This window comes from Branchiostoma lanceolatum, chromosome 7 (genome assembly GCF_035083965.1).
Source record: "Branchiostoma lanceolatum isolate klBraLanc5 chromosome 7, klBraLanc5.hap2, whole genome shotgun sequence".
NCBI classification, from domain to species: Eukaryota; Metazoa; Chordata; class Leptocardii; order Amphioxiformes; family Branchiostomatidae; genus Branchiostoma; species Branchiostoma lanceolatum.
The window spans coordinates 8,846,855-8,870,772 of NC_089728.1; the positions used below are offsets into that span (position 1 = coordinate 8,846,855).

At 43.0% G+C, this 23,918-nt stretch overlaps 2 protein-coding genes across 13 annotated transcripts in view; one reads left to right on the forward strand and one right to left on the reverse strand.

Moving 5' to 3' along the window:
• The window catches only part of LOC136439044 (b(0,+)-type amino acid transporter 1-like), a 32,543-nt gene extending 10,506 nt beyond the window's left edge, over window positions 1-22,037 (reverse strand). The window contains exons 1-6 of one of the 4 annotated variants that reach the window (XM_066434175.1): window positions 21,861-22,037; window positions 7,848-8,269; window positions 3,158-3,284; window positions 2,650-2,768; window positions 961-1,086; window positions 329-437 (exon numbers count right to left, since the gene is read on the reverse strand). In XM_066434175.1, coding sequence (XP_066290272.1) covers window positions 329-437; window positions 961-1,086; window positions 2,650-2,768; window positions 3,158-3,284; window positions 7,848-8,196 — 830 coding nt within the window. In that variant the 5' untranslated portion in view covers window positions 8,197-8,269; window positions 21,861-22,037. Of the gene's footprint in view, window positions 1-328; window positions 438-960; window positions 1,087-2,649; window positions 2,769-3,157; window positions 3,285-7,847; window positions 8,270-8,515; window positions 8,918-9,775; window positions 9,953-13,656; window positions 13,753-21,860 lie in introns of those variants that run through there. The other 3 variants (XM_066434176.1, XM_066434173.1, XM_066434174.1) reach the window with 3 other exon arrangements.
• A 1,045-nt stretch (window positions 22,038-23,082) lies between these two features.
• LOC136439046 (trafficking protein particle complex subunit 8-like) overlaps window positions 23,083-23,918 on the forward strand; it is a 37,025-nt gene continuing 36,189 nt past the window's right edge. For 5 of the 9 annotated variants that reach the window (XM_066434181.1, XM_066434183.1, XM_066434185.1 and 2 more), the window contains exon 1: window positions 23,084-23,514. In XM_066434181.1, the coding sequence (XP_066290278.1) occupies window positions 23,358-23,514 (157 nt within the window). In that variant the 5' untranslated portion in view covers window positions 23,084-23,357. Of the gene's footprint in view, window positions 23,515-23,918 lie in introns of all 9 variants that reach the window. The other 4 variants (XM_066434186.1, XM_066434188.1, XM_066434189.1 and 1 more) reach the window with 2 other exon arrangements.

The following is a 23,918-nucleotide window of genomic DNA, read 5'->3' on the forward strand; positions in this document are numbered from 1 at the left end:
AAAGTTATGGCGTCTCTAGCTCTGTCTCCTTTTTGAAAAGGTAATGGTATTTCGAACACGGCTGTCATAAGTTTCATCCCTTAAGTTCTTGCCTGAGTGCCTCGTTTTAGAGAGGTAATGGAATTTGGTACGACGACTAGAATTTCAATGTTAGGAACAGATGTGCGCCTGCCATTTTGCATTTCCCTTTAACAATCAACTCGATATAACTTATAAGTGTTGGAGTCGACGATTCTACGGAAGCTATTAGTAACGGTTGTCCCCTCTGACAAGAGAAACGATCTGTGATAGTTACGAGAAGCACAGGGAATGAAAACAAATGTCTCACCATCCGTCGTACGCCCACAGACCTTGGTAGAAAGCTATGCCTATTGCTGAAATGGACGGACTTTTGCCTGACGGGAAACTGTTCTCTATTTGTAAGTGCTCTGTGTTACCTGCGAAAAAGACATGTAGATATGTCCAATATCATAGTTTAAAACATGTATATCTTAGATCACATTATGTATTCTTAAGATTAGTAGGCTTTTACTGACGATCTTTATTTAGCTGAGAGTTGTATATCATAGCAATGCTTTACAATCACAATCACAAAAAAAGTGTTAGAATAGACATTCTGTAGTATAGTATAGTATAGCATAGTGTAGTATAGTACAGTATAGTAAAGTAAATATAGTATAGTATTTTAAGTGTAGTATAGTATAGTATACATTGTAGTATAGTATAGTAAAATGTAGTATAGTAAAAAGTAGTATAGTGTAGTATAATACAGTAAGATACAGTATAGTATAGTATAGTATAGTACAATATAGTATAGTGTAGTTTAGTATAGTATAGTATAGTATAGTATAGTACAATATAGTATAGTGTAGTATAATATAGTATAGTATAGTATAGTATAGTACAATATAATATAGTATAGTATAGTAAACTGTAGTATAACATAGTGAAAATACATACCGAACCCTAACTGAACAAAGCCCACAATGATTAGGAGTACAACAGCCATTAGTTTCGCGGCGGTGAAGAAGTTCTGTATGGATGTCGCTAGCTTCACACTCCAACAGTTGGCAAATGTTATAAGTACTGAAACATGAAGTAGCAATGTCACAAAAGATACAACAAGAACTGGAATGTTTTTATATCAAACACTGCATAATTAGCATGAAAGTTCATCTGAATTGATACACTTCATTATGAAGAACTTAATCTTCTTCCCCAACACAAAAATTGGACTCACAGGAATTCAATTATCTCAACCGAGACGGGGGCGATATACACTTCCGACAACATTTGACGCATTCCTGACGTCACACGAGCATCAAGTCACGTGTTCATGGCCAAGGCGATTGGGTCTGATAGCTGAGGAGGACTGAGCGATTGAGTTGAAAATTCCGGTGAGTCCAATTATGTTTTAGTTGGCGAACAGTTGAAAATCTCTATGATTCTGCGTATTATTTTGGTAGGTTCTGGTATCCACTGCGAAGGTCAAATATTGAACGTGACAAAAATGACTACAATCATTTCTTTAAAGTAGTATATGAAGCTGATCACCAATAAGATATCGCCTTCTGGTATCGCAAGAACCTATATCTGGACGGGTGGCGGTTGATTCTAGTGATTTTCAGATCACTATTGATAGGCGGTGGGCGCTTGCTTTAGTAGTTTAACCTCAATTGAAATTGGCAACATGATTTTGTAATTCAATTATAGTCACGAAGGAATCGGAAGACTATCCCTTGCGGCAACGCAGTAATCTCAACTCATCTATTCAAACGATCCTTAACGAAATCGTACAAGGCCTTGCGTTAAGGTAATCTAATTGAGAGCCTGTTTATATTCTGTGGAGGAATGATCTGCGCTTAACATGCGTATGAGTTAATTAAAGGGCGTGTTGATTACAAAGGATGATAAATAGACTGTGATTTAGATGGTGTCCCCTTTGTTATAGTAGTGTGTGAGAGGAATACTTCTGCAGCGATGCGAACAGCATAGAATATATAATAGCGATTTCTAAATTCAATTTGGTGACTTGTAAAATTACCTGGTCCCACCCTGGAAAGTACATATTTACGTGTAATGAAATTATAAGTCCCTCGAAGTGTCTTACAACAAAGTAGTTTACGTTACCTAGATCCATATACTGTCTTGAATTTAAGGAAGAAATTATGGCAACCTTTACGATATGCAGTATTACACGTTTTGCACGAAGAAATTATGTCAACCTTTACGATATGCAGTATTACACGTTTTGCACGAGATTTCAACGCCGTAACTCCTGCTGTAGTACTATGGAAAGCAGCTAGGGCCCCATAATCTAACAATTTCTTCATTCTGACAAAACCTTTCAACATTATAACACTGGCAAATATCATAAAAAAACATCCACAACTACTCGAGTTATTCTGTTTACAAATAGACAGGAAGACTGACAGACAGACAGACAGACATACACACACACAGGAAAAATAAACTTCTTGGCGAAAGTAATCACACAAATGTACGAAATTTTTGAATGTAGAATTTTGGTGTACAGATATACGATTTTCTGTAGTATTGTTTTGTCTTTAGCGACAACAAACATTCAGCATCCTAAGCGATCTTCATCTAACCCGCAAACTTTCCACAGAAAAGTACGTTTTTACTTACACACTAATAATACTGCCAGTAGTTTCTTGACGCTGTCCGGTGCAGGGCAGTGGATATCGTAGAACGGTTCCGTGGCGTAATCAGCGAAGCTCAGCGAGATGAGGGCCAACATGGAAGGCCTGGTGTCCAAAATAGAGAGCAAAGTCAACGTCACACTCTGAGCACATTCTCCTACGCAGAGTCTCCTCCGAGGCCTGTACAATACACCTGTGAGGCTCTGTTAAACCCGGCTGAGGTTTCTACTTCTGTGGGCGTGGCTCGGCGTAGGAGAGTGTCTGAACGTTATGTTATTGTTTTGTGTACACTTATTCAACGTAATACTTTGCTACGTGTGTTGTTCAATACTCAATTTTGAACCACCAGCAAACCTCAAACTTTGAAGAGATAACACATTATCAGAAGCCAGCCGTGATAGCATTTCGCAGATCCATAATTCATCCTGACGGCACTCACTCACACTGGATGACACATTCACAATGTTTTAAGAGTGAGGTATATTCTTACTTACCTAGTGACAATAACAGAGGTCCAAGAGTAGAGGTAGGCCGGGATGGGACCGAAGGCTTCCCACAGGTAGGGGTACTCCGCCCCTGACTTCGGGATGGCAGTCCCCAGTTCCGCATACGCCAGCGCTCCTGTGGGTGAAATAACACACATCAGAACACTGGCAGGCCAGGGGCATGGTGCAACCTTTTTATTGATCCACAAGACTACATCATAATGATATGATATCGGCGGTTTCCGTACGCTATCTTTTGATACATACATTTCCTGTATTGGAGATATTGAGCGTCTTTAATATGTTTCATATCCTCTAGTTGATTCACTATTGATCCAAAATACCATATCGTGATACCATGATATTTACAGATTCCGCACGCTATCTTTTCATATATGCATTTTCTGTATTGGAGATACTCATCAGTGTCTTATATACGTTCCATATCCTCTGGTTGATTCACTATTGATCCGGCTATATCGTAATACCATACTAACATATTTACAGAGGCCGTAGCTATCTTTTCATACGCACATTTCCTGTATTGGTGATATTCGGCGTCTTTATATACTTTCCTCTAGCTGATTCACTATTGATCCATACGACTATACCGTAATGCCATGATATTGACAGATTCCATGCGCCATCTTTTCATAACTACATGTCCTATATTGGAAAAAACTCGGCGTCGTTTGACTTTCCATGTCTTCTGTTTGATTCACTATTGATCTGTAAGACTATATCGTAATGTCGTGGTATCGAATGGTTTCGCACGCTATATTTTCATACGTAGTTCATATCCTGTTTTGGTAATACTCAGCATCTTTATGACTTTTCATATCCTCTATTTGACTGATCAATGCTTGAGTAGATATTGACCTGGATAGTGTTACATTTACGCTGGAAGCCACAAGCATATCACAGGAGAATGAAATTATACTCCTTTGCGTAAGTCTTGGCTGCTATGGCCTGCGGTCTAAAAGCTCAGCCATTTTCAATTACCGCAGACCGCATACCTTTGACCGGTTTGAATATAAGCTTTGCCCTTCGTTAAATGTTTGTAAATGAGGAACATTAATTCTTGGCACATCAAATGAGGAACATTAAAACCTAGTCTTTCAAATCAATCTTGTAAGTACTGAAGGTCACAGGCATCCAAAAATAACCTCAAGGTCGGAGGTCAAATGGAGGTCAAATTCAAAGGACCGTGATGTTGGGGTTTTACAAAAGTGGAGCTGTTCGCTGGCACTGTTCCTTCGGTGATGGAAAATAACACGAAACAGAATTGCAATGAACTATATATATTTTGATATTTAGATACAGGATTTAACTATGTAAAACTGTTTTTTGTCTTGTCAAATGTCCCACATTGGAGGAACATCGTTAGTTTTAAGTAGTTCGGCGTCCCTCCATTTTTTTCGATACGGTTGTCATTCTTGATAAGGGTCTTTGTTTGTAGACCTTGACGCCGGGAGATCGTTAATGATTGTTGCGTCCTCATCCGTCCAAACGCCGTTTATTAGATACAGCCCCATGCCGCGGTGTGTCGGGGACCGTCGGCACATAATTCCTCACGCTTTTCAAACTTCCCCAAGTTCCACCATGCCCTTGCTTCGTCCTTGGGTACCGTGAAATAGAGGAGAAGCTTCTCGCAGACTTGTCATAATTGATTTCGCTTCACATCTTCACTTTCCGAACTACCTCGCTCCCAACCGTGACAGGTGAAAACCGCACAGCCGGCTGACTGTTGATAAAATGTGTTGTTATCAGGGCGCCAGGTAAATTCGATTCGACGTTTTGTGGTTTTCAATTACCGCAGACCTCATAATTCCCGTGATGATACTGATCACTTCTGATGGAGGAGAGAATTGGCAATTACCCCTAGTAACGGGAGTGTCAGGCGAGAAGAAATTGGAACCGAAGTTTTATTGCCTCGGGGACTTTCGCACATCCCCGTGGAGTTGTTGGGAGGATCTTGATACGCTAAACACGAAGGGCCTTTGGAATCTTATAGAATCGCACAAGGCTACCGTAACGTTAAATCTACACTCACCATTGTCGTGTGGGGAGGTGGCAAGGATTAGTGTAAGCTGGGAATATCGAGTAAATTTACTTGGACTGATCTTGGATGAAAGGAAAAAACAGGTGCAATCTGGAGATGTGCCTGGTGTGAGAAGGGCTGTTTGTAAAGTTCAGATTTATGCTTACCGGTGATTCTTTAGACGTCCAGAGGTCTTGATTGAACAAAAGGATACCTCTTTGCAAACAAATTTGGCAGATGTGCTTTTAAGTTGAATAATTGAGAAGAAAAGGGTGAGACGTTAACAGAGTATATTCAAACCTTGATTCGGCAACCACTCAAGGGACTGAGGAAAATAGCTGCTGAGGAAGGGTTGCTGAGGACAGGGTGGGGTTAACTATGTAGAAATGGACGGGACTGTTTGTGGTTGTCTGCACCAGGTGGCTGCCCGACTAGGTTTGACTGTAGCAGATGTCAATATAAATATTTTCTTTGATAACCTGATAACCACTGTTAACGTCACGGTTGTCCGCAGATAAGCGTAAGATTATATTATATTTCCGTACTTGAACATTCATTTCTCGATTGTGCATGTGTGTTTCTTGTGTATTCAAATGATCTATCGGATGGTCTCACGACGTGGCAACATTTTCAAACGTAATGTGGCAAGAACTCAAGTGATGGAATTATCACCTAAACACACCGCCCATGAAAAAGCTACTTTGGCATGTGCAGTAAGGTGGGAACATATATATCGATTCTATGACAGCCCCTCCTCTTGAAGACTGCCCAGCTATTACTTTTCCAGTGGCCGGCCGTGCTCGCACTGGCGCATGTAATTGGACGTGACAACGACCATGCGGTTTTACATCCACCTTATGGGCCCCGTGAGAGCCACACAGGATCACACAAGGGGATGTTAGTTGGTCCTTACAGACTTACATACAAATATCACGTCTACCAAGGTCATTGGAACTGTTGGGGACTCGGTGCTAAGATTGGTGAAGACATCATCATCGTGTAGGTCAACCAAAGCGCGAGAACATTTTCTACTCGACTGTACTTTATAATTGGGCATGCCAGGCTTTTGCCGGCAATGCTACTCTTTGAGCAGAGGTTAGGCCCCGGCTTGTTGTACGCGTTCTGTCTGACTGTCTACTCTGTCAGGTTCTCGTTTTTTTCGCCAGCCAAACATGAAAACAACAACTGACAAGTAGAGCCTAAAATGCTAATTTCTGTCGGCGTGTGACATGAGTGAGCTTGCAGTACGTGATTGAAGCTGATCATGATTTTTGTTTAGTCGGGAACGTATTGTTGCTGTTGTTTAAAATGTTTTGCTACTTTCTACACTGTTGAGAACGGGCCTCCATAGCTTTCCAACATCCCTCTGAAACGTTTAGTACGCGGCTCCATATTATAGATGAACACACACTGAATGACTGAACGAAGGTATCATCTGCCGAACCTTGAACATCCACTTTTCAGCATTTCATACAACACATTACTCATTTCTTCTTTTCTTTTCGTCTTTTCTGCTCCGAATCACAGATAGAGTAGCAATTGATCAATGACTGAAAACACTATACTGTACAAGGGGAAATGTTTGCGGGGATTTAATTGCGCGGTAGGGAGAAAATGGAGTGTTCGGGGTGGTTTTACGTTTGCTGTTGAGCTAAGGTGGTAGGTGGGCAGAAGACAGGAGAAATATTTTCGTGATTGTTTCAATCAAGGTCGGGATGAAGAGGTTGACGCAAATACCGAGAACATAAAACCAACGCGAACATTTTCCCTTTTACAGTATATCACTGGTAATTTTTTCAACCATAAATTTTCTTCTCTAATTACTATACTGTGGTATTTGATGTACTCCCAAAACACACATGCATTTAGATGATTTGCACTGTACATCATTGTATGTCTATTTAATTTACTTTAACAGGCCCCTTCTCCGGTTTTGTCCTTTGTTGGATGTTTGATCTGCTCAGTAGGGCGCTGGTGGGTTTTGCCGGGCAAAATCAGCTTTGTGATGGAGGAATGCAGTCCCGATAGAAAATATACAGGATTACCGACGGCATATCATATGAGGTACAAAAGGTTCGACCCTCTCTGTTAGCAGCCTTTTCTTATTTATGGCGTGCTTTTCAGGTTCACATTTTAAAGTGGTCCTGTTAGGACGTTAGGGCGTTTCTGGTGTTTCTTCTTGATTCCGAGCTACGGTTGGTCACTTAAGGGCGCTATTTCACGTTCAGTTTAGTAGCATGAAAAAAATATGCCCAAAGGAAAACACGGTAGCTTCCTAGACGGCTCTCCACCATCTACCACAGAAACCATCTGTTTTAATTGTCCCGTTTTATCCAAGCAGTTTCTTGATGCGGCGTTTTCGACTCCGTTTTGGTGCAACCATTTGAAGTCGTTACATCAAAACATGCAGTGTTCAGCTTAAACGTGAGAAAGCTAGCAGCCGGTTTGTATACATGTACGTTTGACAATACAAAGTTAGTAAAATACACGCAAAGTAGGCTGTGATTTTAGGTGTTATGTGACTTTATATTAGATCCAAAACAGCACAATGCGTACGTTGTGTGGTTTTGGTCGCGGGGCAGAAAATTAGACGCTTTTTTACTCTATTTATTTCAAATGTATTGTTACTCAAAGTAGGGTTTCACATCAATCACTCACCGAGCATAGCCAGCACCCCACACGCCAGCCAGATCATGAGACACGGCCCCACGCTGCCGGTCTCCCGCAACACTCCCTTCGGCGACACAAAAATGCCCGATCCGATCATCGTCCCGACAATGAGCGCCACACCGCTGATCAAACCAACTTTTCTCTCCATCGTCACGCCTTGGTGGTCGCTGTCGGGAGTCTTTACCTTCACATCGGGCGTTACCGCCGAGCCGTCCTCCTTCCCCATCGGGCTCGATGCGGCCGAACCTTTCGTCGGGGACGTCGGGGTCTTGGCGGCCCCGTTCACGGAGTCGCCATGCCCCGAAGGGGAACGCTCCTTCAACTCGTAGTCCGACATTTTCCCAGTAGGGCGTCCTCTCTACCATCTACCGAAGCAAAACCGATGTCCTCCTCCTAATCTCCCATCGGCCCTGGAGAAACAGAACAGTAACAGTTGTAGTCAATGTTAGAAAGTCTTCTTACGCATTATCCCAGACTGGCGGTGCTCCTTGAGCGGTAGATGAAGAAACATTGGTAAAAACTTGCCATGTCGACAACACCAATTGTACTGCTTTCTCTTTGCTATGGCATGTAACCATTGCCTGAAAGAACTATGATAAACCCTGTCCATCCAAAGCGCGCAGAATAATATGGGTACTTTACGGAGGAGGAATTACCTGTTTTAGGTGGGATTCACCCGAGAGACTGGGTCCTGATTAAGTGTGTGTAAGCGTTAGCCCCGGAGGCCAGCCGGGAAACCTTGATACACAATAGGCTTTCCTCGCATACATAATTACATCCCCTTTCTGCAGAAGTGTTTGTGGCCGTACGTGAGCAGAACAGGCAATGGGAGGCGAGGACGCGATAGCATCTGGACGCCTAAAAGCTCTTATGAATATGGAGTGCGGCTCTCTCAGCGATCACGAAATCCTCTTTCTGCGCGCATCACCGACAATTTACGGGAATCCCGCTCGATGTCCTGTCCTGAATGGAGATAAAACAGCACTAAGACACAGAATGACGTAATGGTATTCGCAGTGGACAGAGGCTTTAGCAGGACCTCTACTCGAACGCTGGGTCCGTGCATATGACCTTTTGTATTAGGGACAGGTCACTGCATTCCTGGGTCGGATGTAGCAGTTTGTAGCTGCTAGTCAAGAGGCAGAGGGACTGGTCAAAGGCACAGAATTCCCACAACGTCTAGTTTCAAACACTCTGCTGTCCGGATACGGTGCCTTGTTATGAGAACTTGAAACAAAACTTATTTCAGACTCCGTGTGGTGTCCGTAAAACTTACTGACCACCGAACCTTCCCCGGTATACAGTATTTCCGTTCCCCATTTGCAATGACGCCCGGCCGCCATTAATTACAAGAGCGTTACGCTAACCTTAAATGAAATATGTGCAGTCATCGTTCTAATCTGATGATATGAAATAACATCACAATAATATCACAAATGTCAACATTGAAGGCTAGTCGTGCGTGGCTATGATGCTATATTACATCATGGAATGGCCGTCAGTCACGTTTGAACTTGGACAAACGTGACGAGTACAACTTATTTCATGCATATCTATACCGTTTATCTCACGATGATTGTACCTAGTTGGACATATAATATAATATACCGTGCACTGTGCTACTTTATCAAAATATGACATCAAAATTTCACCCCCGAAACGCATCATTTATACATGTACTATGAAAAGACATTTATCACATTCTCTTCAACATAAATTCATTTCACAACATTTTGCATTGCTACTTAATAAAAGAGAATGATGATGAGAGAAAAAAGGCCTATGGCTGCTGGAGTCAAGAAGGGAAAAGAGAGACAGCTTTGAAAAGCCTAGAGTCACCACGCCCTTTCGACTATACTCGCGCAGTGCGTGCTGTATGTAACCGCCACTACTACTCCACATCAGTCGAGACGTACCTGTCAAATCCCACAAAGTTGTAGCGCCACTGAACTCATGAATTCCACGGAAACAGAACATATCAGACGCTAAAATGACGAACGTTAGTTCCGTGAAACGTCATCCGACCACCACTGGGCATCCTCCATTGAAAAGTACCGGCGGGGGACCAATTCAGCGTGGATAATGAGTCCCGGCAATTTTCCCGGAGGTTCGCCGTAGCGTCGGCCGCGCAGGGGGATACACACACACGAGGAGCCCTATCTCAACTAACACCTGAAGAGCAACCGTTCGTGCAAATGTAGAATAAACATGCATCAGCGCGTTCAAATGAACGACAGTTACATAATTCCCTTGACATTCAACTGAAAGGATAGGTTCATTCGCCTAGGCAACCGTCGCGTACATGGACTCAACTAAAGGCAATGATATGAACGGATAATGTTATGACGTAAAATCAATGGAAAATTAATCATTTTGATTGACACACGGATTTTTCTCATCTTTATAACATATTGTTTTACAAAGCATATCATGGATTATCGATTACACTTATCAAACATTGAAGGGGGGGGGTATTGGATTTTTGTAAAAACTGAATATCTGGTAGGGGGGTCCTTAGTTATGCCGGGATCAAATTGCCAAACCGTGACCAGGCCTGGGTGTAGTATAGGCGAAAACGAAAGATAAATGTGTATATCAAGAAATGATCATGACTAATTTTCTTCACGTTTCGTGTGTTTGTCATTCATAATATTTTTCATTCCCGCAAACTGAAACTGTGACCCTGGCATTTCGAAGGGGATCTAGAAAACGTTGAGATTTTGCCTTGCAGCTTCTGCTTGGCGATTGGTATGCATCATGATATTCAACATTCCGCAATGACTTTTTGTAAAAAAAAGTTTCTGAAGAAAAGTTTCTGAAGAAAAGTTTCTGAAGAAAAGTTTCTGAAGAAGTTTCCCTCTGTGCTACTTCTATATGTTGTAGTTGAACCCGTTCGGTTCCGCCTGGCTGCGCCTTGCCGCCGTCCCGATCTATGTTCGTAATGACTCCATCGATTTCTCGTTACCGGAATAAAATGTGTGATTCCTCCGGGATGAGCAGAAGGTAGGGGCTATTTGTGTTGCCTTTTCAATTTCTCTTCTTGGCTTTCTCTATTCCGTGTACGTCACAGAACAGATCGACGCCATGTTTCTAAGCGCGCCGGTCAAATCCATGAAGAATGGATCCCAAATCGCCCCATCTGTGATACCAGTATTCACGTAGATCACCCATAGAATGGGGACGTCCAAATGGCTTATTTTGTACATGAATGTCATCAGTCATACAGGCATGGACGTCAGAGCTTCTAGTATTTAAGACGTTCTGTCCCTGACGGAGGATGTCCTCCTTGCCCTTGACATTTAGATGATATCAAAGCTTCGTCATCCTTCGTGTACGAAGTATGTTTGAAGCAATCCAATAAGCTGAACTGTTGAACACCGCTTCCAACATTAAACATTTACGTCGAGGCGTTCCATTCACTCTTACACTAAAAAAATCTCAAGACAAGCTATACATATTGATCAAGCTGTCAAAGACACCTTTTGTCATCTCAAGTAACATCACCACCAGTTCAACTCACATCTCTGCACACTTTTATCTTCCCTGAATTCTGAAGAGACGAGCATCAAGAGCCCCGCACGTCTTCAAGTAGCGCACTCTCTCAAAGTACCTCAAGTAACGGGGTTTTGTCTTGAATATTAATTGAAATTACGATGAAAGCACTTTTCAAGACATCGATGGATGCATTACATCACCACGCTTAAGACCTATCCTTTCAGAAGGTGAGGAAAAGTTCTGGGAGAATGCCTTCTATGTTGTAATCTGTAACGTGATACCTTTGTAATTACTAATCTACTGATTAATGATAGTGGTAATATCGCTGTGATTATTCGCCTCATTAGTATACACAGTGATTGATATATATGTGTTGATTGGAGGACTGTTCCATTAAAAGTGTTGATTCGGATCTCTGGGCAATGGATTGGGAAGTATTGCCATGTTGTATGTGCTAGACCATATGTGTTGAGTGGTTGTCATCCTTCCGATATTTTGGTCAGAAATGTGGCGACAGCCGTTCTAACAAAATATAAACAACGACCAGTAGGGAGCTTTAAAAGCTTATCGACGAACTCCTGCTACATTTAGAGCGGTCTGTACTCTATGGGACATCTTACATTTCTGTACATCTGCCAGTTCATGTCTCTTGTGTTTCCCCGGGGCTCGTCCTGCATGATTCATTCCACATCAAAGACAGCATCTGCATTCGTGTCGTCAAATTTCTCTCTAAAGCTCTACAAAGCACACTTGTGTACCGGGCTCACTAAAGAATGCTGTTCAGATAACAGCCGCTGAAAGTAAAATCAAAGGCGATGCCTATAGTAACGGGAAGCTAAGGTCGTCTTCTGGTATCATAAGCACGAATGCAGTGTACGTGCTCATCAATGAAAACCTAACTACCTTGCCATACAATTCTATCGTGCATTCCTACCCAACGTACCTCAGAATATCCCTCTTCACTGCAAATAACTAAGCATCGAGTCTTTATTAGAGTAAGTCCGCTGCTGCCCTGTCGAAGAGCTGTAAAGTGCCCCCTGAAATGGAAGGATTTACCCGGCCAAGTCCGCTGGGATCTCCATTACAGACCATTAAAATGAAGACCTTCAGCTGTCTATCGATCTACAAGAGTAAATCCTCACCGCGAACCACCCCCCCCTCATAAGTACGTGGGACAGTCGTGTGTGTGTCAGAGCTACGGGCTGTTCGATTGTCGCCTCTTCAAACCGTCCCATAATTCACATTCTGACAGACGAGATACCGACGGACGGCGGCCTTGATCACACACGGCGCACACATGCACTACGCCATCAGACGACATTTTATGAGCGACACGAGGAGGGCAATGACCTCGTTAAATCGCGAACTCTTGTTGAGTATCCTAGTGGACAATTATCTGTATCATACAGGAATTCTAGTACTTCCCTTTGGAGCTCAAGCGTATTGTAAAATGCCCAACGGATCATAGTTGAAAGAAAATAATTTCTAATGTTAGAACTGTAATGTTATTGGTATAAATTATGATCTCCAATCTGCTATTTTTGCTCAATTTCATCCTTGTATTGTGTTTTTGCCGTAAAAAGTATTTGATGACTGTGCTTTATCAAAGTCAAGTTTACCACTATGAGTAATTAGGAGACTTTCTCGATGTGATACTCAACAGAAGTTCGTCTTAAATGCCAAAGTACGACACACCATTACGACGAGCGGGCTATGGCATTCAGGAAAGTGCAGTTCTGATATTAAGTATAAAGCTATCACCGTAGCGACCTTTGCTAATCTTTCAGTCTGGACTGCCTTCCTTCACGCAGTAGTAATTGGTGTCGAAAGTTCTAAATGCCAAGAGAGCAATGCTGTAGCAGCTTCTGAAGTGGAAAACCGTGGCCAGTCGTGATCAAAATCTAGTCAACAGTGTCATAAAGTGCAGGGCGTCAGTATTCATGGTCGCTGTAGATCAGGGATTCTCACTTCGTCTTAGTCAACTGAAGACCGTACGCCTGCACAGAGTGGACATATATCGTACTTAGAGAAACTCATCACCTTTTATGGCGTCAATAAACTTTTACCTGTATAGGGTTTAAGACTACGAATGGTCGTCTAAGTATGGGTGAATCATTAAAGGAGTAAACATGAAGCTCTCACTTGTTTTAAGTCTAACCGCATCAGAGACAGAGAGATACACATGGCTATATGTATATTTTGCCACCCCCTTTACTGCAATGACGGTAGAACATATCAAAGGATGTCCCATGAAGAACCTGCGTGCAGCCTATGATGAGCTATAAACGGAGATGTGACTAACCTGTACCACACGCAGCGCTTCATGATTAGTACGACATCACCTAGAAGTGTTAACAGCGAAGATAGCAGGACATAAACACTCGGCCTCTGCCCGCGACATATGATCGTCTCACCGCCTATAAATACACCCGGCCTCCCCGGAGCGCGGTCCGCCCGTTACACGCCCCTGCTGATAATTGCCCCCTATTGCCACGGCGGGGATTTGATGACATGTACACTTGCGCCGCGTTTTCTGCCACATCTCTAATCTATCTTTATCCCTGGTTGATAGAGGTTCCAAGGGGTCCTTCGACCGATACACGTGGTGAATACATGTACTCCCTAACCGTTATTTGACATGGCCGGAGCGAAGTATCAAAACTAACGGTAACGGCGGGGTCATATTCGTTTAAGGCTGTCATACGATGTCGTATTGATGTCGTAGAATCTGCAAGCATGTTACCTTGTTACAGAACCAACCACCGACAATGATCTAAACAGTCTTTTTCCTAACAGGTTCCGTAACGGCTGTCCCAAGAATGCCCTCAGTTTGCGATCGTAAGATGATCGAACGACGATCGTACGACGAGTATGACTGGGCCCAAAGGCGTAGAACATGAAGTATTGACGATGGCCATGTGTGATCCCAACGGGAGGGGTTATTGGTTGATAAGAGACCATATGATCTGGAGTTGGCGAGATTGTTTTTCTGTGTGTGCTCCCTGGATTAACCCCTACATAGTGATACTTCAACTTGGTAACATGATTCTGCCAGTATCTGCTGCTAACAACCCAGTGGATTCACGTCAAATCTATATATAGGGAGCAGTGTACATGTAGTTTTTAATGTTGCTCAGATCAAGCAGAATGTTGTTTTCATGGACTGCACTAAAGAAAAAGTAATTGGTTAGACATCCAGATTATGAGATACTGACTGACGAAAGTAGTGGACGCTGCCGTTTATTAAACGTATTCAGTTGTTTGAGTAACTTTTGTATTGAATAAAAAGCAGTATTACTAAAGGTTTCGAGGCTGTGAAAAGCACTGCCCTTGTTGTGAATATGGCTCTTCGAAACAAGTGGTCATTACGTTATAGTTTCATAGGGCTCAGTGCGATAATGATGATGCGTACATGTATACTGCATTTCCAACCGTACGATGATGATAGTGGAGGAGGAGTAAAGGATGCCATCTACATTAGGAGGCGCCAACATTTTCTTAACCGAGACGGGAGTCGATATCAACTTCGAACAACCTTTGACCCATTGCTGGCGACACACATGTTTAAAGTCTCGTGCAGAGCAATTGGGTCATCTATCTCTCTCTCTCTCTCTCTCTCTCTCTCTCTCTCTCTCTCTCTCTCTCTCTCTCTCTCTCTCTCTCTCTCTCTCTCTCTCTCTCTCTCTCTCTCTCTATATATATATATATATATATATATATATATATATATATATATATATATATATATATATATATATATATATATATATATATATATATATATATATATATATATATATATATATATAATACGTCGTTGGCCATCGTACGAATTTGATGTCGTACGATTTCAAAGCAGTCTGTGCCAGAACCAACTGCCGACAAGGATCTAAGGTAGCATTTTCGGTAACAAGAGAATATAATTTTGTACGACACGTGCACGACTGTCCCAAGAATGCTCTGAGTTTGTTATCGTACGACGATCGACCGGGCTCTTAGTCCAAAAGATGTGACAATAATTTCAAACATTGCAGTTCGAAAGCACTTTGCTTGCTACTATCCTACTGAACATGTACATGTTCTATGTTTCATGCCAAAAGTTGTATAACTGATACCTCCAAGTTATCATTAGTTATTTGTCTCTATGCTGGGATGGTAAATCAAGGTTAGCAAGTGATAACAAAAGCAACATCATTGATGATATGTTTTGATAGACTTTATATTAGTATATGATTGATATTTCTTTGAAACGTTCAAAATACAAACACGTTGATAACACATACCAAAGTCAGCCAAATTTCCATAGGCCTGTAGGAATGTCTTCAACTTCATTCCAAATGCATAACTCTCCCCGAAAACATTCCATTAGAGTCTTGTTAACGTTCGTAATCAGAAAATGAGATAGATTCCCGTTAACGCTATGGAGGTCTCAGGGGTTAACGTCGAGCTCACGACTCTGTCGACGATATCACATTAAGCATCATTCATGTCCACGGGCCGGCACAAATACCCATTGTATCAGCACGCTAATCTCCTAAGCCAATTTTATGTAGCCAAGCTTCTGAATCGAGGTCTTATTTCCGACTCTGACCCTCCTCCTAACCTCCAGTAAGACAAACCGACCTTGTTCTGCTCCCAAGATCGAAAGGGAAATGACTGATTAGACCCATGCGCATCGTCAATACAAAGTGAAAGTCGAGTCGTTCTGAAGTTCAAGACGATCTGGGAACTTTAGAAACGAGCGATTGGAGTAAGCTAGGCGAGGTCATTTGTTATATTACACATGCTTCAACCCTCGTTATCTATGAGTGTGTGTGTGTGTGTGTGTGTGTGTGTGTGTGTGTGTGTGTGTGTGTGTGTGTGTGTGTGAGTGAGTGAGTGAGTGAGTGAGTGAGTGAGTGAGTGAGTGAGTGAGTGAGTGAGAGAGAGAGAGCCTGTGTGCCTGTGTCTGTGTGCGGCGTGACAAAGTATAGAAACGTACGAATTGAAGCTTAGAATTATCAATTTTCCTGTAGTAAGTGGTGTCGCGGATCGCGGACACCTGTGGAGCAAACTATTATTGGGACGTATAGAGACCACAATCCCAAACACTATAGGTTTCATTTTATATTAACCGCAGATGGCCACAGTGAAGAATGACCAAGTATTCCCACATTCATCTTTCTCACAGCAAAAGGTATTCTTCACTGTGAAAAATTGCATGTGTAAAACTAGCCTCTGTGCTCTTATTGTGTGTAATGTTTCTAGCTCTCTCCGCAATCACGGCACCGGTGAACCTTGGCGATGTACACCGTACACCTCCTGTGTGTTCCCGCCATCCATCTCCCACCCTCCCCGCGCCTCCCGGCTGACCCACCCGCTACGCCTTCACCGTCCCATGAAATTAACTTCGTCTCTACTTAATCAAGGAGGATGCGGGGCTGTGGCGAAGAACTGTACTGTAGGGCGTCTACGGCTCATCTTCGAGAGGAACTGCCCTCGCGAAGAGCGAGCGACTGCGCTGGAAAAGTAAACCAAGACGGCCTAGATATTGGAAATTTGCACTTTGGACAAACATAGTTGACCAAGATGAAAAGAGCAGTAAAATGTGAAAATTCAGGGCACAGAGGGAAATCTACCATGGACCTTGAAATACTTGTGAAGCTTCCTGCCTCCGATACCAGGACAGAGGCTGTAAAGTCCAGTCTCTGTGAAGCCTTCTGTTCAATAAAGTTCCGATAAGCGAACTGACCGACGTGGTTCCGACAAGGAGCGACCTTCGTCATGGGAACGAGACTTTCCCACCACCGAGAAAAAAGCTTTAAATGAGATCAAAACGCCAGTCTGTGATGAGGACTTCCACAGTTTTCAAAACACAGGCCGCCGTGTGGACCAACGGAAGTTTCTTCTTTGATTGTTCAACTTCTCCGGACGTTTCCTGGGTGGCTTTTGTGTTTTTGTGCTTTAGCAGACTGCATATGTGATGAACATTGGGCGTGAACCGGTAGAACCATTTATCAAACCGCCCTTAATCTGGTTGACAACATGGACGCCTGCAGAATCGATTTTTCATTTGTGACGTGTCCGAAAATGTTTGTTTCTGTCTGTGAACAGCTTTGAGTTTTTTAAGCAGTTTCGTCGGATCCAATCGTAGTGAGCTAAATTCGTGTTTCATATTTGACAAGCTTGCACTCGTACTCATGTTGCTATGTGAGTGGAAAAGGCGACGGACCAAATGCTTTAAAAGTCATCATAGAATGCTGCAAGAAATGCCTGTGTCCAGCAAAAGCCGGGTATTTTGCGCCTGTTGGTGTCGTGAAAGCAAAGCTTAACGTATACTACAAAATACTACAAGGCAAAGATAGTTTCTCAATGCACCAACACAGCGTGGTTCTGACGTATTTTCGCATCAATCTTGTGCACCGCTGAAGCCCACGGCGCTCTGGTGTCTACCCGGTAAGTAATATCTACGGTAAATGCAGCTTTGCGGGCGCGAGATAACACCTACATACGCACCCTCACCAACACATCAGGCAGAGAGCATCTGTAGTCGAAACACAAGGGGCCAGTAAAGCCGCAATCAAGGCTCCATCAGTCCGGCTAGCTAAACCCCAAATGGGAAAATCTAGCCTGTGAATTGAATTCTGCTGAGGGCCTTTTTATATTGAGTCTGAGGCCAGGTTTATCGTTGTTGCCATGGTGCGATCGTGTTTGAGTGTAACACGCTGTTTTCAAACCGTCCCATCTCTGTTCTTAAAAGAGGTCGGACGTATCGATGTAGAATCTGTGCCGCCCTGATGTATCAGGTAGCGGTAATTGATAGTACCCCGCGGTCGGTGATTACATCCACCCACAGGAACAACGATAAGTCATTACTGAGCGATGTAATAGGTGTGCATAGGACAGAGGAGGAGCTCAATCACCGTCCGCCGTAAGAGGATTTAGGGGCTGTCGCTTCGCCATGATTTGAAGGGTAATACTAATAGTGAAGCGATAGGGAGGGAGATAGGCATGCTTCATTCCAAGCTGCAGGAAGAGTGTAATGTGGTTGTGTATGTTTGTTTGTTTGTTTGTCTGCGTGCGTGCGCGCGCGTGTGTGTGAGTGTGTGTGCGTGTGCGCGCGTATGTGTGGGTGTTTGTGCGTGTTTGTGCACGTGTGCGTGTGTGTGCGTGTGTGCGTGCGTGCGCGCGTGTCTGTGTGTGCATAGTTTTTGAACTGACAAGATATCACATATCACGTGATGTGATCATGGAAGCACGCACGCACGCACACACGCGCACAAAGGCCACATTTGTGTAATGAACACACAGCTTCTGTTGTTAAGTGTATGTAGAGCCCATGATTTGATGGTGCGTTGAATTGATAAATCAATATATTTTGACGTTTCTATGTATCCTGAGACAAATGGGCTTTGTGGTGGGTAAGTTTTTCTTCAAGATTTAATGTCCAAGGGGTGCACCAAAGAAGGGACTGAAAAGATTGCTATAGTCTGTATCCTCTAGACCCTCAAGAAGTCAATGACTCCTTCGAATTCTGACTCTTCTAAACAATCTTCCCCCGGTCATCTTTCTTCGTAGGCTGGCAGTGTTCCTTCTCGCTCAATAAGACTCGCAGCCAGTGTTGCTGTTCATTCTGAACTATTGTGATGAGACATTTTCTACAGACATGGCAACTGAGGAATGATGACTCTTTCCCTCTCTCCGGGACCATTATCAAAATAGAGGCGGCTTCTTTTTGACATCGACTTCAGTTACTGACACAGGAATGAATAGCATTTGTGACGAATGTTGGAGCCAAATAATCCCGACCACGTCACGCCATGTTGTGTTAGAGTAGCCACATGATAGATAGTTAGGGACTCGTGAGAGTCCTATGTTTTTAAAGAACATAATCACTATAGTTCTGTCTGGCCGGGCTGAAAAAGTTATGCCACTTCGCTACAGTGCCCGATGGTTGAACAATAGTATGTCACCACCCCGCCCTCTCTTCGTGCAAAGCTACGCAATGTTCATTTATCGTTGATCTACATCCTAGGGCCCGAGTTCGATCCTAGGGGTCGACTCCAGCTCGGACATGTTGTAAGGGATTGCACTCGTCATTTCGGATGATGACGTAAAGCCGGCGGCCCCGTGTATGAGGGAGCTTCAGGCATAAGCCTCAAGCGTCAAACCTCTGCACGTAACAGAACCCAACACACTTTTCGAGAAGAGTAGGGGTGACCCGGTGTGCTTGGCCAAAAAACGCGAGCCGTAGCGAAGCCACATTGCCCTATCACTAGCTACTTGAAAAAGCATCATGCTTCACCTCAAATGAGGATGCCTTGAAACGAAAACAAACAAACATGTACGTCAAAGGAGTAATATTCTAGGCAGACAGGTCACTGGTTATGATTCATTTAAACGAGAACTTAGAGAAATCTTTGTGAACAGTTATATTGCAATTTAAAGATTTCCATGGTGAAGGACACAAATGATACGGCTATAGGGATACCGATGTAAGTATATGGTAAACTGTCACTGTTGATACTTTAACAAATGCCATCTTTTGCTTTTACCAATGGAATACAAGAGTTAATCGCCTACATGATAAAGAAGAGGACATTACTGTTTGAATACAGCAACGGGGTACACCGCTACCAACGATCAACTTGCATTTTTACATCGTTCTCCCAAGATAATTGTCTTTTGGGTGCCATTCATCAAAAATTCGTTTGATACAACGTAGACGTCTTTCTACACCGATATCTAACTAATTTAGAACAGGTGTCATTCCATGATCATTAACGTAGTCGACGTACCTGTTGCGTCACATGGAGCGCGGATAGTAGTTCATTATACAGCAGTTGTCTTTTTTAAAGCCATGGAGACTCGTCCAGTTTTACTCACTGTAATAGCTTTTTCTCGCAGAATATAGGTCACCAGCCCTTCTAGAAAAAAATTGACCTACTTGGCCGCGAGCCTGTGGGGAGAAGATAATATGTTTGGCGTTTTTCTTAAAGTGCCATTCCGAAAGAAGGTTGTAAGGAAGAGCCGTACGACTGGCTACATACGTAAACACATGTCCATCATCCCCACGGAATAAAGGCACTACAGTAGTGTTTATGTTAATTAGACTGCTGCGTATAAAAGATTTATCGATCATATATCATGTTTTACTACTGACGGCCTCTTAGGCCTTTTCTCTCTGTCAAAACTATAGCTACGGAAACTGTATCTAAACGTGGTCTTTACGTTTCATACTTTGAAACGCACCGTAGGTGAGTAAAAGTCAGGTTACAAAATTCAGCAGTCAGGAAGTCTTAAACCTTTAGCCAGACTTGTAAAAAATGTGATAATTCAAAGGCGACTGCTGGAGTGTAGCAATAACATAATACATTGCTGTCTTGCACAAAAATTCTATTAACCTTTAGAGGAAGATCTGGAAATTACTTCACAGCGACGTTTCCAAGACGCAACAGTGCTTGCTTTTTCCTCGGATCAATGCGCGCTGCCGCGGTTGAGAAATGACGCCATTAAAACTTAACGAGACATGAAATGTCATGGGGAATCCAAGAACATAGATTGTAGGAGAACCCGGTGCTAGGTACAGTGAGGTGCGCTTTAAGTACGGAAATTACTGTGATCTTTGGTGGGATCCAGAACGGCGCAGTAAGCGTACATTGTAGAGAGAGAAATGACGGATTATTTTTGAAACAGACAGCATTAGATGGGAAATCTAAGGAATGAAGAGAAGGAACCTAACGGGGCTTGAGAGGTGAGACAAAGGAAGCGGCTGCACTGTGCTGTTGATGGGAACTGAGATACTTTAGACAATTAGACAGACACGCGCACATGCTAGAGTGCAACGTTAATATTTGATGCCAAGAGAAAAAGAAGGATGACAAAAAAATGCTTGCAAAGAGCAAATAATAATCTAAAGGCTTTCCAACGTGAAATGTCGGTAGTAGCCGCGGGCGTTTTCACCATGACTCGCTTGGTTCCACCTTCATGCCTGTCGGCTATCGATTTCGGACTTCCTCCACCTTTGGTTGTTATAAAGGCGGGCGGACCCGCGAGTAAGAAATATAGGTGTGATCAACGGTACCACATACAAGACGTGTCGATGAATATACAACATTCACAAGTTGGAAGCTACAAAATGCACGTGTAGTGCAATCGTTGCTGCACTAGCGCACAGGTAAGATAAAGGTAAAAACTGTTCAGAGCTCTCATGTAACATTGTACTTCCATCTTCTACTGATTTGAATTAACCGTGACTATGACAGTGACTTTGCAAAAATATTTGAAAACATCATCTTCGGGTAAATACCACAATTCAGTCTTGTATACAATTCTTAGCATATCGTAATAAATCAATGAATCGACCTCAGGCAACTGAGACCCTCTGTGTAGAGTAATGACCAGTTCTAGTAATAAACGCACAACGCTTCCACCTGACGTGACCCAGATTCACAGTTGAAACAAAGGTGTTCACATCAGTGTTAACATGAGATGTTATTGGAAAAAAATCTATCTACGTCCTCTTACCTTGGTAGGGCGTTGTGTTCAGTACTTTTTCGTCGAAGCGCGCGGTGTGCGCTACTAGGCGGCCGCTTGTGGCGAGGACGGGGCGCGTGGATGGTGACGGTGTGTAGGACGGAGAGCTCCTCACAAGCGCGCTCCTGACAGCGGTGAGGGATGGCTGCACCGCCCGAATGTGCAGTTGGGCCCGAAAACTGGATCATACCACTTCTGTTGGTATTGTGAGGGGTGTTTTTCTAAAGCTCATGAGAAATAGAACGTTCTCGCATGCATGTGTCCAAGTGTTTAGCCAAGATACTAATGGAGTCATCAGACGCTATACGTTTAACAGGCATGCAAGTAGCAACATCGACAAAAAGCGCTACTGAAAAAAACGTAAAATGCGCACTGCAACTTGCAGATTAGCTATTCAAAGATTTCTTCACTTTGCGGTGCTATTTGAACTTGACGGTAATTGTAACCATCGCACCATCGGTGATTGGATACTTTAGTTATATGATGCCTCTTCAAGTCGCTCATTCAAGTGGAAACCACTTGCAACAACACACCTACAGTTCAATTACCGGAGCTCACGTCAATAGGGTATTATCGTTACTTTAGACGCAGGTGGCACGGCATGTGTACGTGCGCGCAATGCGGAATGGTATCAAATCCCACTGGAGTCGTCCTTATGTTTGCAAAAGTATCAGAATAACACGACTCGCCTATCACGGTGGGAAACATGGCTTGATCTTTTGACTTGCTGTACAATTTAATTCACTATCATGCCCGAAAATGGAGACAAGAAATTATCAATTTTCCTTCGTCATAGTTCATCAAAGAAACAAATAAGACCTTATGCAAGCCAAATATCATCACAATGCAGAGGTCCTAAATCATGCTGACCACAAATATGCGAAACGCAAACAGATAGACATGTACATGTAGAGACAGACAGACGGACAGACGGACAGACAGACAGACAGACAGACAGACAGACAGACAGACAGACAGACAGACAGACAGACAGACAGACAGACAGACAGACCAAAAACATTACTGGGGTACATATTTTTCCGGAAATTTTGTGCAAAAGTAACATGTTTTTGCCACATCATGAGTTCTATCTGCATGTAGGATTAATGTAGGACAGAAGAACGTAACGCTACATTCCAGGTGTCACCAGAGGGCGCTTCACTGAAGCTGAGGGTCAAAGGTTACCGTGACGGAGCATCGCCGTTGGTATTTGAGGGTATATATTGCCAAATTATTTGATTTTTCTATATTTTGCGAAACAAAAGATAAAATTTGGTCTTGTATTAGAACATTTTTATGGTCTTTTCCGTGTTTCTCTCTGTGACGGGGCGTACAGCATCCCATAATAGTCTTCTTCCAACATGGCGGACATCGGTGCAAAATTGGCCCAATTTTCAAGAATGACCTGTTTTCGTGGCGAATTATCGCATTTTTGAAGCCCTCTGAACAGATTTTAGAACAGGAAGACACGCATAGAAGCATCGGACAATGGCTAAGTGTTCTCAGACTGCCCGGGAGTTCATACAGAACGCCTTTGGGCCGGCAGTAGCGGTGCAATGTAGCCCGGATGCTGAACAGGTTTGCCAAAAGAACAACCTGTCGTTCGTGGAAATGGTCAGGCCTTTCTGCAAACTTACCACGGAAGGTATGTCTACACTTCTCTTAACAGGATATCAATAATTTTATCTTAGCATCAAACAGGTTAACATCTGATTGCTATTAACAAGCTTACTGATATTTTGCATGATCATCACACCTTGAGGTGATATCATAGTTCATACCAGGTCAGCTCAGCTCAACTCCGTAACGTTATCGATCAGAAAAATTGTATGGATATTTCAGACCTTGACCCAATATCTACGTGATCCCTCTCTGAGAAACAACAACTTTCGATGATTTGTATATGATATTGTATGGGTGTTGACATGATTTACGTTACAGCTTTTTTTTTTTTCAAGGGCATGGGGTGAGATATATTTGTTTCGAGGTGATAGATGAAAAATCGTCGTTGACCCACACTGACCAATGACATTTCATCCCAGATCCCCT